At 41.7% G+C, this 16,237-nt stretch overlaps 1 protein-coding gene across 2 annotated transcripts; it reads right to left on the reverse strand.

The window, feature by feature from the left end:
- Nucleotides 1-46: 46 nt before the first annotated feature.
- Nucleotides 47-15,451, reverse strand: LRP2BP (LRP2 binding protein). Of its 2 annotated transcripts, none has more exons than XM_080373786.1 (8): nucleotides 14,580-15,451; nucleotides 14,140-14,252; nucleotides 12,027-12,140; nucleotides 10,388-10,530; nucleotides 10,204-10,309; nucleotides 9,517-9,740; nucleotides 2,795-2,960; nucleotides 47-1,033 (listed from the first exon to the last, which is right to left on the reverse strand). In XM_080373786.1, exons 1-8 carry the CDS (start codon nucleotides 14,632-14,634, stop codon nucleotides 968-970), a joined length of 987 nt encoding a protein of 328 aa, XP_080229912.1. In that variant the 5' UTR covers nucleotides 14,635-15,451; the 3' UTR covers nucleotides 47-967. The 2 variants fall into 2 exon arrangements, with proteins under 2 accessions (XP_080229912.1, XP_080229911.1); XM_080373785.1 differs by having other exon boundaries at nucleotides 14,140-14,255.
- Nucleotides 15,452-16,237: the final 786 nt, after the last annotated feature.

A 16,237-nucleotide genomic window follows, 5' to 3' on the forward strand; every position in this document is an offset into this window, starting at 1 on the left:
TATATGTAAATCAGTGTTTTTAGTAACATCTAGCCTTCTGTTCCAACAGATTCAAGAAAGTTCTAGGCTGTGGTACAGATCCCAAGAAGCAAGCTTTTACAAATAAACAGGTATTTAGAAATGCTCAGGCTTACCATAGCAATCAGCAAAGTTTACCAGCAGTTAATCAAAGTATCTTTTGATAAAAGATTCAGCATAACATTGCTCCGGCATACACACTCCTAGCCAAAAAGATTTCAACTATTTCCAATACAAACAGAGGCAGTGTAAGTGTAGTATGAAGGACTGAGGAGTACAGGCCTTGTGCAGGGGACATGTATATTCAGTGTTGCCATACTAGTGGGCTTTTTTCATAGTTCTGTTAGTATTTGCTCGTTTTCAAAGTTTACAGTTCAAACCGTGTCAAGTTTAGTGTCGTACGGGCCGATTTCTAACTTAGACTCTCTGCAGTCCAAGAGTAAAATGCATTAAGACATGTGAGTAGATTGAGAGACATTGCAAAAACATGTGAAAGAAAGTATACAGACCACTCACAAGATGTAAAAATGGTTCTGACCTGTGAATGGGTTGTATGTGAAAACTAGACAAGAAAATTAAAATGTAATGTTTAAGTACTAAAAATGCAGAAAAGAAATTTTTATTTGGTTTTGATTTGATTCATGTGCCATTATCAGTACACATGAAGACAACACAGGACATCTGTCCCAGTAACGTGTCCTTAATAAACCTGAAGTCTCCAATACCATTTTAAAACATCTGCCTTTGCCTCATCTCAGCTGAAGAAAGAGTGTAAGCATTTTGCTTTCCCTTTTTTTTTTTTTTAGATAAAAAAGAATTTGTAAATTGCTTTAATTTATTGAAAGTTGAAAAGCAGGCAGTAAGTGATGAACAGTCTAAAATTGCTACAGATTAAAGATGGTTTATTGTAGGAAATACATTTCTGTACCCGTCACAGTTAAAGGAAGCACTATATTTTCCCGAGATTGGCTGCCAGTTCAAGGTCAGAAGCAACACCAGGATCCAGAAGGCATGCCTTTGAAAACAAAGAATAGGGAGCTCTAGTTGATATCTAAAATAAAATTGTATGTTGTCAATGTAACATTAATAAGGTCTTTGAAGTTTTGTTGACATTATCTGAGATAATGAATTTGTTAAAGTATTAGAGTTAATATATTCAGCTTTAAATCCCTATTTCTGATGCCACGGAAGAAAAATTCAGTATTTTAAATGAGCGTACTTTAGACTATAGTCTTGAGTTTGTTTTTATTCTGTCCGTATGGCATCTGCTGTCACCAGTCAGAAACACAAATCTGCATACAGACTGGGTCAGTTTCATTCACTTCCATCATCTATTTCAGTACCCCCTGGGATACCCATCTTTTTTTTTTTCTTGCCTCTTTCAAAACTGACTGGGTCCAAGAACAGTAGGTCAAAACCACAGCTGAGCAGTTAATTAAAAAAGCAAACATGATTTTAATTTTAAGTGGGTATAATTGTACAGTTAACACCAGAATATTTTCCAAGTACAAAAGAAACTGAACACAACCACAGCTCTTGTCCTTTACTTGGTCCCAAGTTACGGCTTCGGGTAGCTTCCTTGTTTATTTTCTGCTCCTTCTCTTTTGTTGTTGATATAGAGATGCATGGCGCCAGTCAATAGAAATCATCTCTTTTTACACTAAGAAGTTAGTGACGTTCCTAGATCAGTCTCAGACATATAGCTACAGAATGATGACTGAAAGTTGTAATTTTCTGTAATTACAAAGCAGTGCAGCAATTTAATCCTGATGGGCCTCTTCTGTGCCTTAAGGCTTACCTAGGACTGCTGGCTACAGTGTGCCTTATACCCCAGTTCATATTTCTTTCCTCATCTGCGCCTCATCCTATCTTCTGTAGCACTTCCCACAGCAGGACAACAAAACATATAAAATGTATGTATTCAGAGAACCACCTGCTCTCCTAGGCCTCTTCTGTCAGTGGCTTACCTGAGTAAGGAGCCACAAAAACTGTTATTTGTAATCTATCATTTACATAACTCTCCATTTATTGCACCAAGCTGGACATCAAGTTATTCTACTTGAGGAAACAAATGGTCTCTACATGCACAAAAATCAAGAGTCTCTGAAGCACAGATCCAGTCTTGCTACGCTCTGTTCAGTTGGCATAATCATCTTGCCTCAACAGTACCTTTAGGCATCACTGATATTTATCGGATTTGTCTCCTAGAAGCCATTATCGATCTTTTTCCTCAAGCAGTAAATTTTACTTAAACTTCAGAATTACCAAAAAATGTGGCCTATTTTTTCCCCTGTGTATCAGTGACAGTAGATGCTCAGCTATTGCTAAAAACGTAAACATAAAAATAAGCATGACAACCAGTTACAACTGATTAAGTATGGTTAATGAAGGTTGTAATTGTTAGAGGAGAAGTTACAATTTTTTCAGCTTGAGAGAATGACAGACAGGAAATCATTCGGGGATAAAATTATTCAAATCTTTTGGCTAATTTATCTTGCAAGTTACCAAGCTCTTTGCAGTGGTGATTACCACAGATTTTTTTTTTGTTGGTTGGCAGAGTTGTTTGCTTAAGCAGGTGGTCAGATAGTACCTTTCATGACTATTTTTAGGTTTCAATATGATTTTATCACTCTTAATTTTCTTGCAGAGATTTTTTTTTTTTTAAACATAAATAATGTTGGAATCTTTAACCAAACAGCAAGTTTAAAGACTCAAATCTAAGGTATCATGCAATTTCCTGAGACTTACATTGGTCTGTAAGACTTACCCAGCTTACCTTAGAATAGTATTTTTTAGCAGTGGCTTGATCTTGCTGTACACCTCGGCCAAGCTGGAAGCATCGAGCCAAGTAGAAAGCAGCCATAGCAACCCCCTTGGCTATGTATTTAGGAAGACAATCAGTTATCTTTGCTAGCATCTTGATGTCATCATTTTCTGTAACCCTGTTGTGGAATTTACAGCATTAAGTTAGATAATGCTATTTCAAACAATAATTAAAGTTGACCATACAGGACTTGACAATGCCTCCTTCCATTTACATCATTAATCCAAAACAAGCTGAAATTTACATGTATGTGGCAACCTGATGAGGATTCTTCTATTGAGTATTTGATTTGAAGTTAGTCTTATTTGGATGTTGTGATAGTAAATACAAAACAAATACGTAACTTTTGCAGTCACTTTCACTATTGTTACATTAGTTATAAAATGCAGCATATTTTATGCTAATTGTTCCTATTTAAAGTATTCCATCAAAATAAATATATATATATGGAAGACGGGCAAAGCTCTTACTTCATACAATTGAGTAACTTCATCTAGTGGAAAGTGTCCCTGCCCACAGCAGGGGGGCTGAGACTAGGTGGTGTTTAAAAGGCTGACCCAAACCAGTCCGTGGTTCTAGAATTCCAACTTCTTGCTAGGATATTGGCAAATCTTAGTAATCTGAAGATCCTAGACTTACTTGAGAGCCTCAGGTTATAAGACCCACTTACGACAACCACTTAAAACTGTTTCAGCTCAATTATTTTTGATCTTCTGCATGCATCTGCTTGCTGTCACCTTATTTTCAGCATGTTGTTTTTACTAAGAACTATTTTAAGAATCAGGAGGACAAAGTGAACGTTTTTTTTTAACTATCAGGCTATAATTGCCTAGCATGGTTACTCTAGTACTAGTTACATCATTTTCTAAGTGGGAATTGATTTAGTTTTTTTCTAACAAACAGAAACTTAAAACAGAAACTCCCAAGCCCCATATCCTTTCCAGATACAAACAGTAATTATATGCTGCTTCACACATCATTGTAGTTTGTTGTTGTGTCAAATAGTCACAGACTTGACAAAAAAGTGCAAGTCGCTGCAGTTTGTAGCTACTCTCTGTAAATCAATGTCTGTGAAAGATTATTCTGAACTAACCCCCTGCAAGTCAGGGCTTGTTAAATTACTTTAATGTGTTGAGAGGAATGTTCTCCCACTTAATTTGGTGCCATTAACAAATGCAGTAACACGACAGGAGTAAAAAAAAAAAAAAAAAAGGCAAGCTTATTGGCAAGAACATTCAAATATAATAACGTTAACCTATTACCTCTTTTATGTTTTCTGATGCATAGCATTTTTGCCTTCCTTTCCAAAAGGTGCACAACAGAATGCTCATGCAAATAACAATATCCTGTCAAGTCAGGCAAAAACTCAGTTCAGCGCAGTTGACTTCGAGAACCTACCGTAGCAATGGGTAAGTAGAACTGTGTGGGATAACAAAGTTGTGATTTGAAGTGAAGTATCAGTAGGTGATCTAGACTCCAAATATTAGGCGAGGTTCTACCATACATAATCATGTCATGTTTGTATGTTTGTACATAACGTAACAAACTGCATAGTTGGTGTGAACATAGAAGGAAAAATTTTAGAAGAAAAGGTACTGATGCTTGATACAGCTGGTTGAACTGCTGAGGTTTCTGCCTCAAGGCCAACTGCAATCCCAGTTAAGTGGAACTGATTTCAAGTATGGTGGCAGTATCTTTTGGTACAGAAATTGTCACTTCTGGCTGTATAGGGGATTTCATTGCTATTTTCTGCAATCACAATTGCAGCTGATGAAGTGCACTGTTTACTTGTCTGAATAATCCACCGTGTAGCTATTGACTGGAGGGGATGCATTCCAAGCAAGACAAGCTAGACTGGACTGAATGGCTATCAGTCTACTTAAAGTGCAAAAGGAAAGAAACAGTTCAGAGAGAAAACAATCCTCTCAGCAATGAGTATAGCAAACAGCATTCACCTGAACTACTGAATTACCGGAGGTACTGCTGTGCAGTGACATATATATACAAGGGTGCAGCTTTTCTAAGAGGGTAAGTTGTGACGTGTTTATTGCTGGGCAGCAGCAGCTTTATAAACATACCACAGAAAGCATGGATAATACTATGTGTAGCTTGTATAAGTAGGCACTCATGTCTGCATCTTATTTCCAGCAAATTGAAATCTGACGGACAGATTGAATTTTTAACCATATACTGGCCAGCTCTGGAGGTTTGTTGCAGAAGTGTGCTGTTGATCAGCTATAGAACTGTCACGAACGTTGCTTTTCTCCTCCATGAGTAGTTCAAGATACAGAAACTTGATACAGACTGGTTATTTTAAATATTGCAGCCTATAACAGAAGTTGCGATTGCCTGTGAAAAGGTCGGTCAGTGCTGCCTAATTGTGGCTCAGAGCTGTACCTCTACGCAATCACCAGAAACTGCTTGCATGCAGATGCCTTTTTTTTTTTTTTTTTTTGTCCAGGCTTCAAAATGCCTGTGCAGTACACATCCCTGTAAGCAGCAACGGAAAACTAAAGGGTGGTAACTTGGTACTGTGTGCAGCAGCTACTTGTAGGTCCCAGGCTGTGCTACTCACAGTGCTTAATGCAGGATCCCAAGCAGTATCAATGCTTGCTTTTCCTGTAAAGGACACAGGAACTGGACCAAAGCACGCTGAGCCACAGAGCAAGGGAAATGATGGGATGTAAGATGGTGGGAATGCTTGTATTCTTTGCAGTACTGGAGGGGTGAGGTGGAGATAGATGAGCGGTTGCAGAACCATGCTGCTGTGGCAGACACGACAGAGAATGAGGCATCTTGGACCCTGGTGACCCACAAAAGCAGGACTCTGCTTCAGTCTACGCCTTCCTGTATCTCAACCGAAAAAGTATATGAAGCTTTAACAGCTGTAGACAACCGCAAGCAAGGTCAGCAAGGAGAAACTGTAACAGCAGCACGCAGTGGACGCCGAAAAAAGGAACAAGTGCTTGTAGTAGGTGACTGTTAAGGGGTACTGAGGTGCCCATCTGCCAGCCTGACAGGGAAGTCATGAGAGGTATGCTGCCTTCCAGGAGCTGAGGTCCAAGGTGTTGCCGAGAGGGTGCCACAGCTTGTCACGAGCACAGACTACTATCCATTGCTACTTTTTCATGTTGTTTTGAATGACACTGCAAGCTGGAACCTGGACAGAGTCAAGGAAGGCTACAAAGCCCTGGGGGGTGCAAGTGAAAAAGTATTGGTGCCCAAGTTACCTTTTCTTCCATTTTACCAGACTAGGAAAGGGTGCAGCCAGAAATACACGGTGCAACCCAACTTCTGGCTTTGTGGCTGGTGCTGTCATGAGGGTTTTGGCTTTTATGACAATGGGATGTTCTTCGATGACTGTAGCCTGTAAGGAGGGTTGGGATCACCCGTCTAGAAGAGGCGAGGGAATCTCTGGCAGCAGGCTGGCCAGCTTGGTGAGGCAGGCTTTAAACTGAAGGACCTGGGGGGCAGGGTACAAAGTGGCAATGCTTGTGCCATTACAACCAGCTGTGGAATAAGCCAGACCAACCAGAACAGCAACAAATGTTCCTTGGGTGCCTCCCAAGATGAGAACCAGAAGACCAGCAACTTCAAGTGTATGTATACCAGTGCATGCAGCCTGGGCAACAGCAGGAGAACTGGAGATCCACACCCTGTCAGAAAGATACTGTATCGTAGGAATAACTGAAATGTGGTGAGGCAGCTCACCTGACTGGAGAATCATGATGAACGGCTATAGGCTGTTCCTGTAAAGACTGGCACGGAAGAAGAGGAGGATTCATGCTTTATATTATGGAGAACCTTGGATGTATAGAAGTCAGCTACGATGATTGTGGAAACCCTATCAAATGCCTCTGGGTCAAGATCAGAGGGGGATCTAACAGTTGGTGTCTGCTGTCAACCCTTTACACCAAGACAGTAAGGCCAGCAAAGCAGTATTTGGGTTACTTAAGCTTCAGGTCACCAGAACCTGGTTCTTATGGGTGACTTCAACTACCCAGACATTTGTTGGAAGAACAGCACAGCAGCTCACATGTCATCCATTAGCTTCCTGGAATGCATAGAGAACTGCTTCCTCATACAAATGTTAGATATGCCAACCAGGAACGAGGCATTGCTGGACTTGCTACTCACAAACCAAGAAAATGTGCTTTGTAAATATTTCTGTTAGTCATAGCCTTGGCTGCAGTGATCATAATATTGTCAAGTTTGGGATCCTGCTGAGCACGCTGGAGGTTAGTACTAAAACACAGGCGGTATGTTTTAGAAGAGCAAACCAGCTCGCTCAGAGCTCATTTGGGAAGGACTCTGTGGGAAGCTTCCATGGAGGATAAAGGAGAAAGCGAGTGCTAGGCATTTTTCAAGAATGTTGTCCTGGAAGCAGTAAAACTGCTCATCCCCTTTAAAGGTAAGGGAAGTAGGTGGAGCAAGATACCCCTTTGGCTTAACTGCAAGCTTTTGAGCCTGCTCAAAACCAAAAGAGAAGCATATCAGAGGCGGAAAAGCAGATGAGTACCCATTGAGAGCTACAGGGGCATTGCCAGGGCACACAGAGATGCAGTTAGAAAAGCAAAAGCTCAGCTCAAATTGGGATTGGCCAGAGATGTAAAAAACTACAAGAAATGTTTCTCCAGGTACATAAATAACAAGCAGAAATAGAAGGAAAATACTGGCCTACTGTTAAATGGAGAGGTAAATTAGTTGCCAGTGATACTGAAAAGGGAGAAATTCTCAACACTTTCTTCAGCTCTGTCTTTACCAGCCCTGTTGGGCCCCAGGCCTTGGGAACAAAAATCTGGACTAAGGCAAACACAGACCCACCATTGGTGAAGGAGGAGTTGGTATGTGAACTATTACAGGAGGTTGACCCCTACAAATGGATGGACCATGACAACATCCACCTGAAGGTGTTAAGAGAGCTGACCGATGTCATTGTGAGGCCATAATCTTTGAGAAGTCACGGAGATGGGGGGATGTCCCAGAAGACTGGAAGAAAGCTAATATCACCCTTGTCTACAGGAAGAGCTTAAAGGACAATCCAGGAAATTACAGGCCCATCAGTCTTACCTCAGTCTTAATTCAGTCCCTGGGAAAGTTACGGAGCGAATCCTCCTGGGAGCCATCGCAAATCAAATGAAGCATGTGATTGGGAAAAGCCAGCACAGGTTCACCAAGGGCAAATCGTGCTTGACAATCCTGATTGCCTTCCATGACAAAGTAACCTGCTCAGTTGATGCGAGGTGAGCAGTGGACATTGTCTACCTGGATTTCTTCAAGGCTTTTGATGCTGTTTCCCACAGCCTTCTCCTAGAGAAACTGATGTGTTGCAGTCTGGACAAGTGTGGTGCGGTGGGGGTGGGGGGAACTGGCTGACAGACTGCGCCCAGAGCGGGGTGGTGAGTGACTCCTTTTCACACTGGCAGCCTGTCACAAGTGGGGTCCCCCAGGGATCAATATTGGGCCCAACACTGTTTCATATCTTCATAAGTGATCTGGATGATGGGATAAAGTGTACCCTGATCAAGTTTGCCAATGAAACCAAACTGAGTGGGGGAGTGGATGCTTCGGAAGGGAGAGCCACCCTGCAGGAAGGCCTGGATAGACTGGAAGAGTGTGCTAACAAGAAATTTATGAAGTTCAACAAGGACAAGTGTAAGGTCTTGCACCTGGGAAAACATAATCCACGAGTGCAGCACAGCCTGGGATCTACCCAGCTGGGGAGCAGCTCTGTGGAAAGGGATCTGGGGAATCTGATGGGCAACAAGCTCAACAGGAGCAAACAAGGGCATTGCCAGCAGAGACAAAGAAGTCGTTATCCCACTCTGCTCAGTGCTGGTAAGGCCACACCTGGAATACTGTGTTCAGTTTTGGTCCCTGCTAGACAAGAAAGATGTGGACAGGCTGGAGCGTGTCCAGAGAAGGGCCACAAAGATGATCAGAGGACTGGGAAGGCTGAGAGAACTGGGTTTGTTCAGCCTTCAGAAAAGGAGGCTTAGGGGAGACCTTATCACCATGTTCCAGTATTTAAAGGGTGGCTGCAAAGAAGGTGGGGACTTCCTTTTTCCAACACTTTATGTGGATAAGAGGTACAAGTTACTTCTGTGGAGATTCTGATTGAACACAAGGAAAATTTTTCACAGTGAGCCATTGGAATAATCTCCCCAGGGAAGTGGTAGATTCCCCAACACCGGAAAATTTTAAGATTCAGCTGAAGAGGGTGCTGAGCCATCTTGTCTAGACAGTACTTTTGCTAAGAAAGGTTGGACCAGGTGATCCTTGAGGTCCCTTTCAAGCTGGGATTCTATGATTGTAGGGGTTTAAAAGGGACTGGTGAAGGCAGGAGCCTAGAGGAGATTGTGAACTGAGGAGACAGGAAGGTAGGGTTGCATGTGGACTTCTGCTTGGTCTACTTGGCATTCTAGTTCAAGACTCTCTTGTTTCACAGGATCAGAAAGAAAAGTTCAACTGTACTAAGTAATTAAGAACCTTATAGTATTAATTTCATCTGTGATCATCCCTCTTTGAAGATGAAGTTTTGCAATTCATTATCTCAACTGTTTCTTTCTCTTGAGTTTGAGAGACAAGAGTATGAAATTACTAATCATTTTAATCCAAGTTACATGGTCTTACATGAATAACCATAATAAAAGATACAGCAAAATTAACTTTACCTTTTGGCTAATGCAGCAGCTGTTGTATAGAATTTTCGGTTGTAATAATATTCCACCAGATGGCCTTGAGCATAGATGTTTCCACGTTCTGCTGCTTCTCTCAAATACTCCAAAGCAGCTTTGGTGTTTTGATGTACACCTTGTCCATAGAGATACATAAGACCAAGTGCTCCCTGTGATTCTAGATTTCCATTGCCACACGCTTCTGAATGCCAGAAAAAGGCCTAAACAAGAGGCACAAAGTTGAGAATATATTTACTTTAGCTGCTTCTGTTGCATACTGTTTACATAAAAGCTTTTACATCAACCATCCTGTAAGAAGTGCTTATACATAAAAGAAAGCAGAATCCTTCTAAGGGTTTTAAACTTGTGTCATTTATGGTCAGAGATGTCAATCAGTGACACCTGCTTGATTTATGAAGGTTACCAAAGCTGACAAATTCATTCCATCATTCTCACAGATACTCATATTAAAAATAAAGTTTTAAAAAAATATATAATCTTGGCTGGCAGTGTCAAGTGAGTCAAAATGAGGGATTCTGGCTGTTCATACAGGCTTACATGGGTAATAATGCCTACCAGTACTTAAAATTGAACTTTCAGAGTCAAATACATCACTGTAATCTTCCTGTGAAATTCGAAATTATTTGGGACTTATGACACTGAAAAGGTACAAGTGGGCCTTACCTTCTTCAGATCTTTTACATCTGACGCAGAATAAAGCATTCCTAAAGTACTCTTTGCCTTTATGCTTGCTTTTGGATTTCCGTGGTCTGCAGCAATAAGCCATAACCTAAGAAAATGGGGACAAAGAAAGCTGTAAGTAACACAGCATCTTATATTCATCAGGAAAATTGCTGACTGCCATTACCTTTCGGCCTCTTCAGTTGACTGCTTAACACCACATCCTTCGTAATATGCTCTGCCAAGATTGTATGCAGCTGCGAACTTCAAGTGTCTTGCTTTCGGAGAATCAGAGTAGAATATTTTCTTCATGTATTCCACTCCTCTTTCCTAAAATTGAGACATTTTAGTCATTACACTCAGACTGCAAAGAGTGGATTCTCAGGCTCTTTATTTCATCCTAACTTCTGTGAGACAGGTAATTTTTTCCGCTTTGAAGGAAGTCTGAGGCATATTGGCTGGACAGTCTGGAGAACACTGTCATACCAAAGCAGAACTCATCTTTGGTTACTAATCAGAACCTGGATTTTTGATTCTCAATGTATTTTTAATGTGAAACATTTCCTTATAAATGTTCATCTATATTATAGTACTCTTCTTCGCTGATAAAAATTTTCTGAAAAATATTCTTGTTCTTACATACATTAATGTCACATCCTAAACTTGCTATGTTTTCAATTTTAGACCTCTCTAAACTTTTTCATATTGCATAGTGTATCTGAAATCATAAAACAACTTTAGCAGGAGGCAAAGTGATACAATAGTACGCTCCAAAGTCCCTCCATTAAAAATATGTTTGATTCATAATGGATGACAAAAGAATAATGTTAGATAAGCAAGTGGAGAACATTGCATATGAGGAGCTGTATTGTCTATCATCCAAGGGCCTCAGAAGTGTTTTGGAAACAAGATTTACACTGTTGCAATTTAGCATTGACATCCTGTTTAAATACAGTAGAATTAGCCCTTTATAAAAGGTTTCTTTTTTATTCACCTCTCATAATACACAAAAATGAAACTTTACTGAAATGTTTATTTGTGGCTAAACCAATATGGTAATTATACAGGCATACAGAACAGGCAAACCGCCTCTGAAAACCAGCAAAATATTTTCTGCTCTGCTGACAATCCTGTAAGCATCAGAGAAGAGTCTGGTGTGTTAATATACTGTTTAATTCATCATTTTGCCCTTCCATCTTGTTATCTACCCTTTCTTTCATCCTATCATCTTCAATAAATGTAATCTTTTCTTCTTATTATAGCAATTCATTCCTTTATCTTCCTTTTTTGTAATGTAATTCTTGAATTTTGAGTTTTCAAACTTTTGCAAATGTAATTCTTCATTTGCCTAATTTAAAAATATTACTGTCAACCACTGGCAAAAGCGCAATCTTCTTTAGCATCCATGTTAAGAGAACAGAAAGTACCTTAAAAACATCTTTGTGCAACAGATGTTTTACACTTTGAAATAGTTATTGATTTTCATTTTTACGCATTTTATTTTAATTTGTATGTACTGCTTATTAGAAATTAAGATTAATAGCAATTTTTAAACATAGCTTCCACACAAAGTACAAACAAAACCTCAGAAGTTGTATTTTAAAATCCAAATTAAGTTTTTCAGACAAACCAATTTTATAGCCATTTTTTAGAACACCTTCAGCCCAGAACCCCTCCCTTTAATGATTCTTTGTAAATATCTATACTTTATGAAACTAATTCTAAATCAAAGACTTTATTTTAAACTACATAATCATGCTTACAAAGCAGCTTTTAATAATATCAGCTAACGTTTAAAGTAAAAAGTGTACAGCTAGATTACTCACAGGGTCTTCTTTAGTGCCTAGCCCATCGTAATGCATTACACCAAGCTGATACATGGCTTGAAAATCAGTATCCTTGATTTTTTCAAATTGTATTAATGCTTCTTCATACAATCCCTGGGAAAGACAGCATAAACGATGCACTACACAGAACAAAGAGTACATACAGCAGCTTAATTTTCCAGTGTATACTCTCTTACAGTTTTTCAACCTGGAGCATTTCCCCTCATGAAGAAAGGAAAAAGAATTGCAACCATAGAAGTGGCAGAAAACAGAAATATAACTAAGTCAATAACCGCAAGGAAGTTGGATAGGGTGGAAGCACTTTGGACTTTCAAACAGGTTTTCATTCATTTTATATATATATTACAAAAATCCTAAATATAAGCACTGGTATACAATCATCTCTGAAATTAAGACATTCTGACAACCTTCTCCTTCCCCCAGATGTAGTCTTCTTAGTTTAAGGAGATAAGAATCTAATTCAGATGCCCTGCCCTATCCATCTGACATCCTTAACTTAGGTGAGCTATTCTTCTACCTCCAGGGTTTAAGAGTCTGCTTTTACATCTCAGTTAAGGGTTGGTTTCACAAAGGCTAAACTTGCATGTCTGAAGACTTTATGGACCCAGCTGCCTGCCCCACACTTCCTATGAAAGCATCACCTGCAACCGCAGAGATACTTTCAGAAAGAATCTTGGAGAGTATATGCTTCTGCATTAAGTCAAAGAAACTATATTTAAAAATACACAAACAACTGTAATTTAACAGTTAACTGAGCCTGCTGTCCTTACTAAAATATTTTTATGCATGCTAGGTAAAAACAATACTGAAATTAAAATGCCCTTCTCCATACTTTTCCTTCAAGTTTTTTGTATGTTTTGATAATACCAGACTGCAAAAGCTTAGAACTGCGCAGTAGTCAGTCAAACATCCTCACAATGACAAAATGCCCCTTGTTAATACTGTCCAAACTATTAATTGTCTCAGGAGCTTAGCCATTATGACTGTATGGGCTTTGTTTTTTTAAAGAACTCTGGGGAAAAAAAAACAACCACCAAGTGCCTTTTTACAACCAGCTGGCCTGAGCATCAGAAAAAGAAGTGTGGGAGGCACCTGTACCTGAGAATTTAGTGCTGTAAGGGGTCATATGACTCTGATCAGGCAGTGATGTTTTTTCTAACACCTGAAATTGCAGTACTATGAGAATATGCATTTTTAGGCACTACAGACTTACGTACAAAAATCTGGAAATCAAAATCTGCTCAAAGAATAAATTTAGGGATGGACAGCAAGATATAACATGGACATCCAAGCCAGCTCATCAAGAAAGACAAAAGTCTTCTGCTCTGGATGGGGTCAGCCACGATCATGCTAAAATCAGGCCATTCATTAACAGAAACATTAAGGACAGGGCCCAGGAAGCAGAAACCCTGAGTGAGTGAATTCTGCCCCTGCTGCAAACCCTGAGACTGATTTACAGCGTGCCACTAGTTGCATTATACACAGTACCGAATCCATGCGCATCACATTTGAAGATACGTGAGTCGGTGCTCGTACTGCATTCTTTTCCATCTTCCTGAACTGAGTTATTCTAATTTTCACAAGGAATTGTGGTTTAAGCTCACCTGCCAGCCAGTCTGGCCCTGTTCCCTGAGCATTTACTTTCGAATCCATGGGTGACCGAAGCGGGCAGGGACAAGATAACGTGTTTCAACTTGTTGCATCGAAACTAGTGGCTAGGTAGGGGACAAAGATGGAAAGCTGTGCCTTGTGTCAGGGACCAGTACCGTGTAACTGAAAATGCAGCGTGTTGTGTTTGGTCAGTCAGCTGGTCAAGAAACAGCTCGGCTTGGAAGTCAGCTGTAGGGGTAGACCGCCGCTTGGCTTACCTGGTCCTTGGGAGACTGGGAGGCAACTGGAAGGCACCACTTAGATGCTTGGGAAAGTGTAGGAAAACCTTATTTAGGGGGAACACCTTGTGATTTTCACCAGGAGAAAAAAAAGACACAGGCATCTCTTGTAGGTTTTTTTTAAAGGTCTCTCTTTTCCCAAGGAAACGGTATTGAAAATTGTCAGCTTTATAATATTTACTTAGAAGAAGGAAAGCACAAACCTCTTCATAGTACAGTTGTCCTTTCAGAAAAGGTGCCAGAGGATCTCCACCTGCCGCTCTCCTCTCCAGCACCTCCGCTGCCTTGGCAAACAGAGCCATGCGGCTGCCGTGCCCTGCTGACAAACAGACATGCATTGGGCTGGGTTTTTTTCCCAAAACAGATGGAACAGCATCAGTAAGCACACTGAGTGTCTGAAGCTGGTGGGGTCACTTCTTACTGCGTTTTTTAAGACTAAGGCGCCAGCGAGGGCTATTTTATAGAAGGGAGAAGCTCCGTGCCGACAGCCTGACCCTTGCTGCCGCGAAGAGCCGGGAGACGAACCAGAACAGGAGCGGGGCCTGCAGGTCGCAGAGCACCTTGCGGTGCGGGCTGGAAGCAGCGAGGCAGGGGGAGCCCACCGGGGTCGGGGTCGGTGTCGGCCGGGCAGGCCGCTGCCTACCTGGCTCCCGAGGGGCGGGCGGGGCCCGGGGCGGGCGCTCGCTGCGCGGCTCCATTGCGCCCCGGCGGCCTCCCGCGGGGGCGAGGGGCGGCCCCGCCGCCTCCGCCCGGTCGCGGTTGCCGGGCAGCGCCGCCGCGGGCCTGCGGGGGGCTCGGCCGGCCTGTGAAGCGGCCGTTGGCGGGTGTCCCCCCCGCTGTCCCGGGGAACCGAGCTCCACAACCCGAGCAGGTTCGTGACTGCGGCGCCGGGTGCAGCGCGCACAGCGTTTCAACGAGCAGCCCGGTACTCGTTATACAAAGCCCCGCAAGTACATCAGGTTTCCGAACATGCATCTCCTCCCTCTGGCGCCTCTTCAACACGTACTTTTCATCTCCTTGGGCAGTTACCTGAATTTCTTGTTTATCTTTGCATATATTAGCAGTTATTTAATTTCTGTTACTTTAAAGCACCTGCTAGCTAACGATGAGCCCTTCCTTATTGCCCACCCTGTGCTGGGTTTAATCTGTATCAGCGTGATCCCGGGCGGGGGATCCACCACCTTCAGGGTGGCAGCTATTTGGTTGCTGATCTATTCCTACCACAATTATTTTACCCTGGTTTGTTTTCTTTCAGCAGTTAGCATGTCCTTGTCAGAAGGCTCCTTATTTCCATTCCTGTGGAGCTCATCTACGTCGGAACTACCTGTCCCTTCTCCAAGTCTACCTTCTTTCTCAGGTAGCTGGTGGCCAGGCCATGTGGACACAGGTGACAGGGTAGGACAGGCTGTGCTTTGGGGACCACGGGACCTCACCTGCTACCGCCTGGGCTGGCTGCAAATTAAATTTAGAAGCCCAAAGTGCTTGACCGAAAGTGAATACGGGCAAACCCAGGAACGGTGAGTGCAGTTCAGTTAACGAGGGCACTAGGCTGCGAAGCTTCGGTCTGCCAAATGGCACTTAACTTCCAGAGGCCAGAAACTGTTCGTTGTCATTTAGTTGGTTTCCCCCATATAGATACTACGGTATTTTGAGGGATAATTGAGGAAAGATGCTGTTTGTAGCTGGTTTCTCCCAAAATGTAAGGCATTGTTTCCACTTCTGTTGGTAGCTTCTGGCTGTGTCTTCTGTAAAAAGGGATATAAGACCAAAATGCATCAAGAGTGCTTTTAAAATAATCTTTAGCTGCATTCCCAGCTGGTTGGTTTTTTTTTGCTTTTTTCTTTTCCTTCCCCCCAGATGATTATCATCCTTCCATTTTTGGCATCGCAATCTGTTTCTATAGCAACAGGGACAGAGGCAACAGTCAAAACAAGAGAGTAATGCTTGTGGATTTGTGTGGTTAAACCTGTGTGGTTAAACCTGTGGGCTCCGCAGGATGTTTTCCAACAGACACAACTGACGTAAAGCGCCAAAAAACTCCTAAAACACATCCTGGTTCATTTTGCATAGATGATACAGCCTAAGAAGCTTACAGGAAATGAAACTTTTTCTTAATTCATCAACGAACGACTTGATTTAGCAGGCAGAGTGAAGAACAGTCTGAAAGCAAGGACACCCTTCAGCAAAGGCAGTTAATGCTGGGCTGCATTGCTGCTTTTGATGCTGAAGGGTGTGAGATTCAACGCCAGGCCTTGGTTTATTTATCTGATTACTTACAACCATTTATTAAGACCAGTTTTT

Source organism: Falco punctatus (assembly GCF_963210335.1).
Source record: "Falco punctatus genome assembly, chromosome: 1".
NCBI classification, from domain to species: Eukaryota; Metazoa; Chordata; class Aves; order Falconiformes; family Falconidae; genus Falco; species Falco punctatus.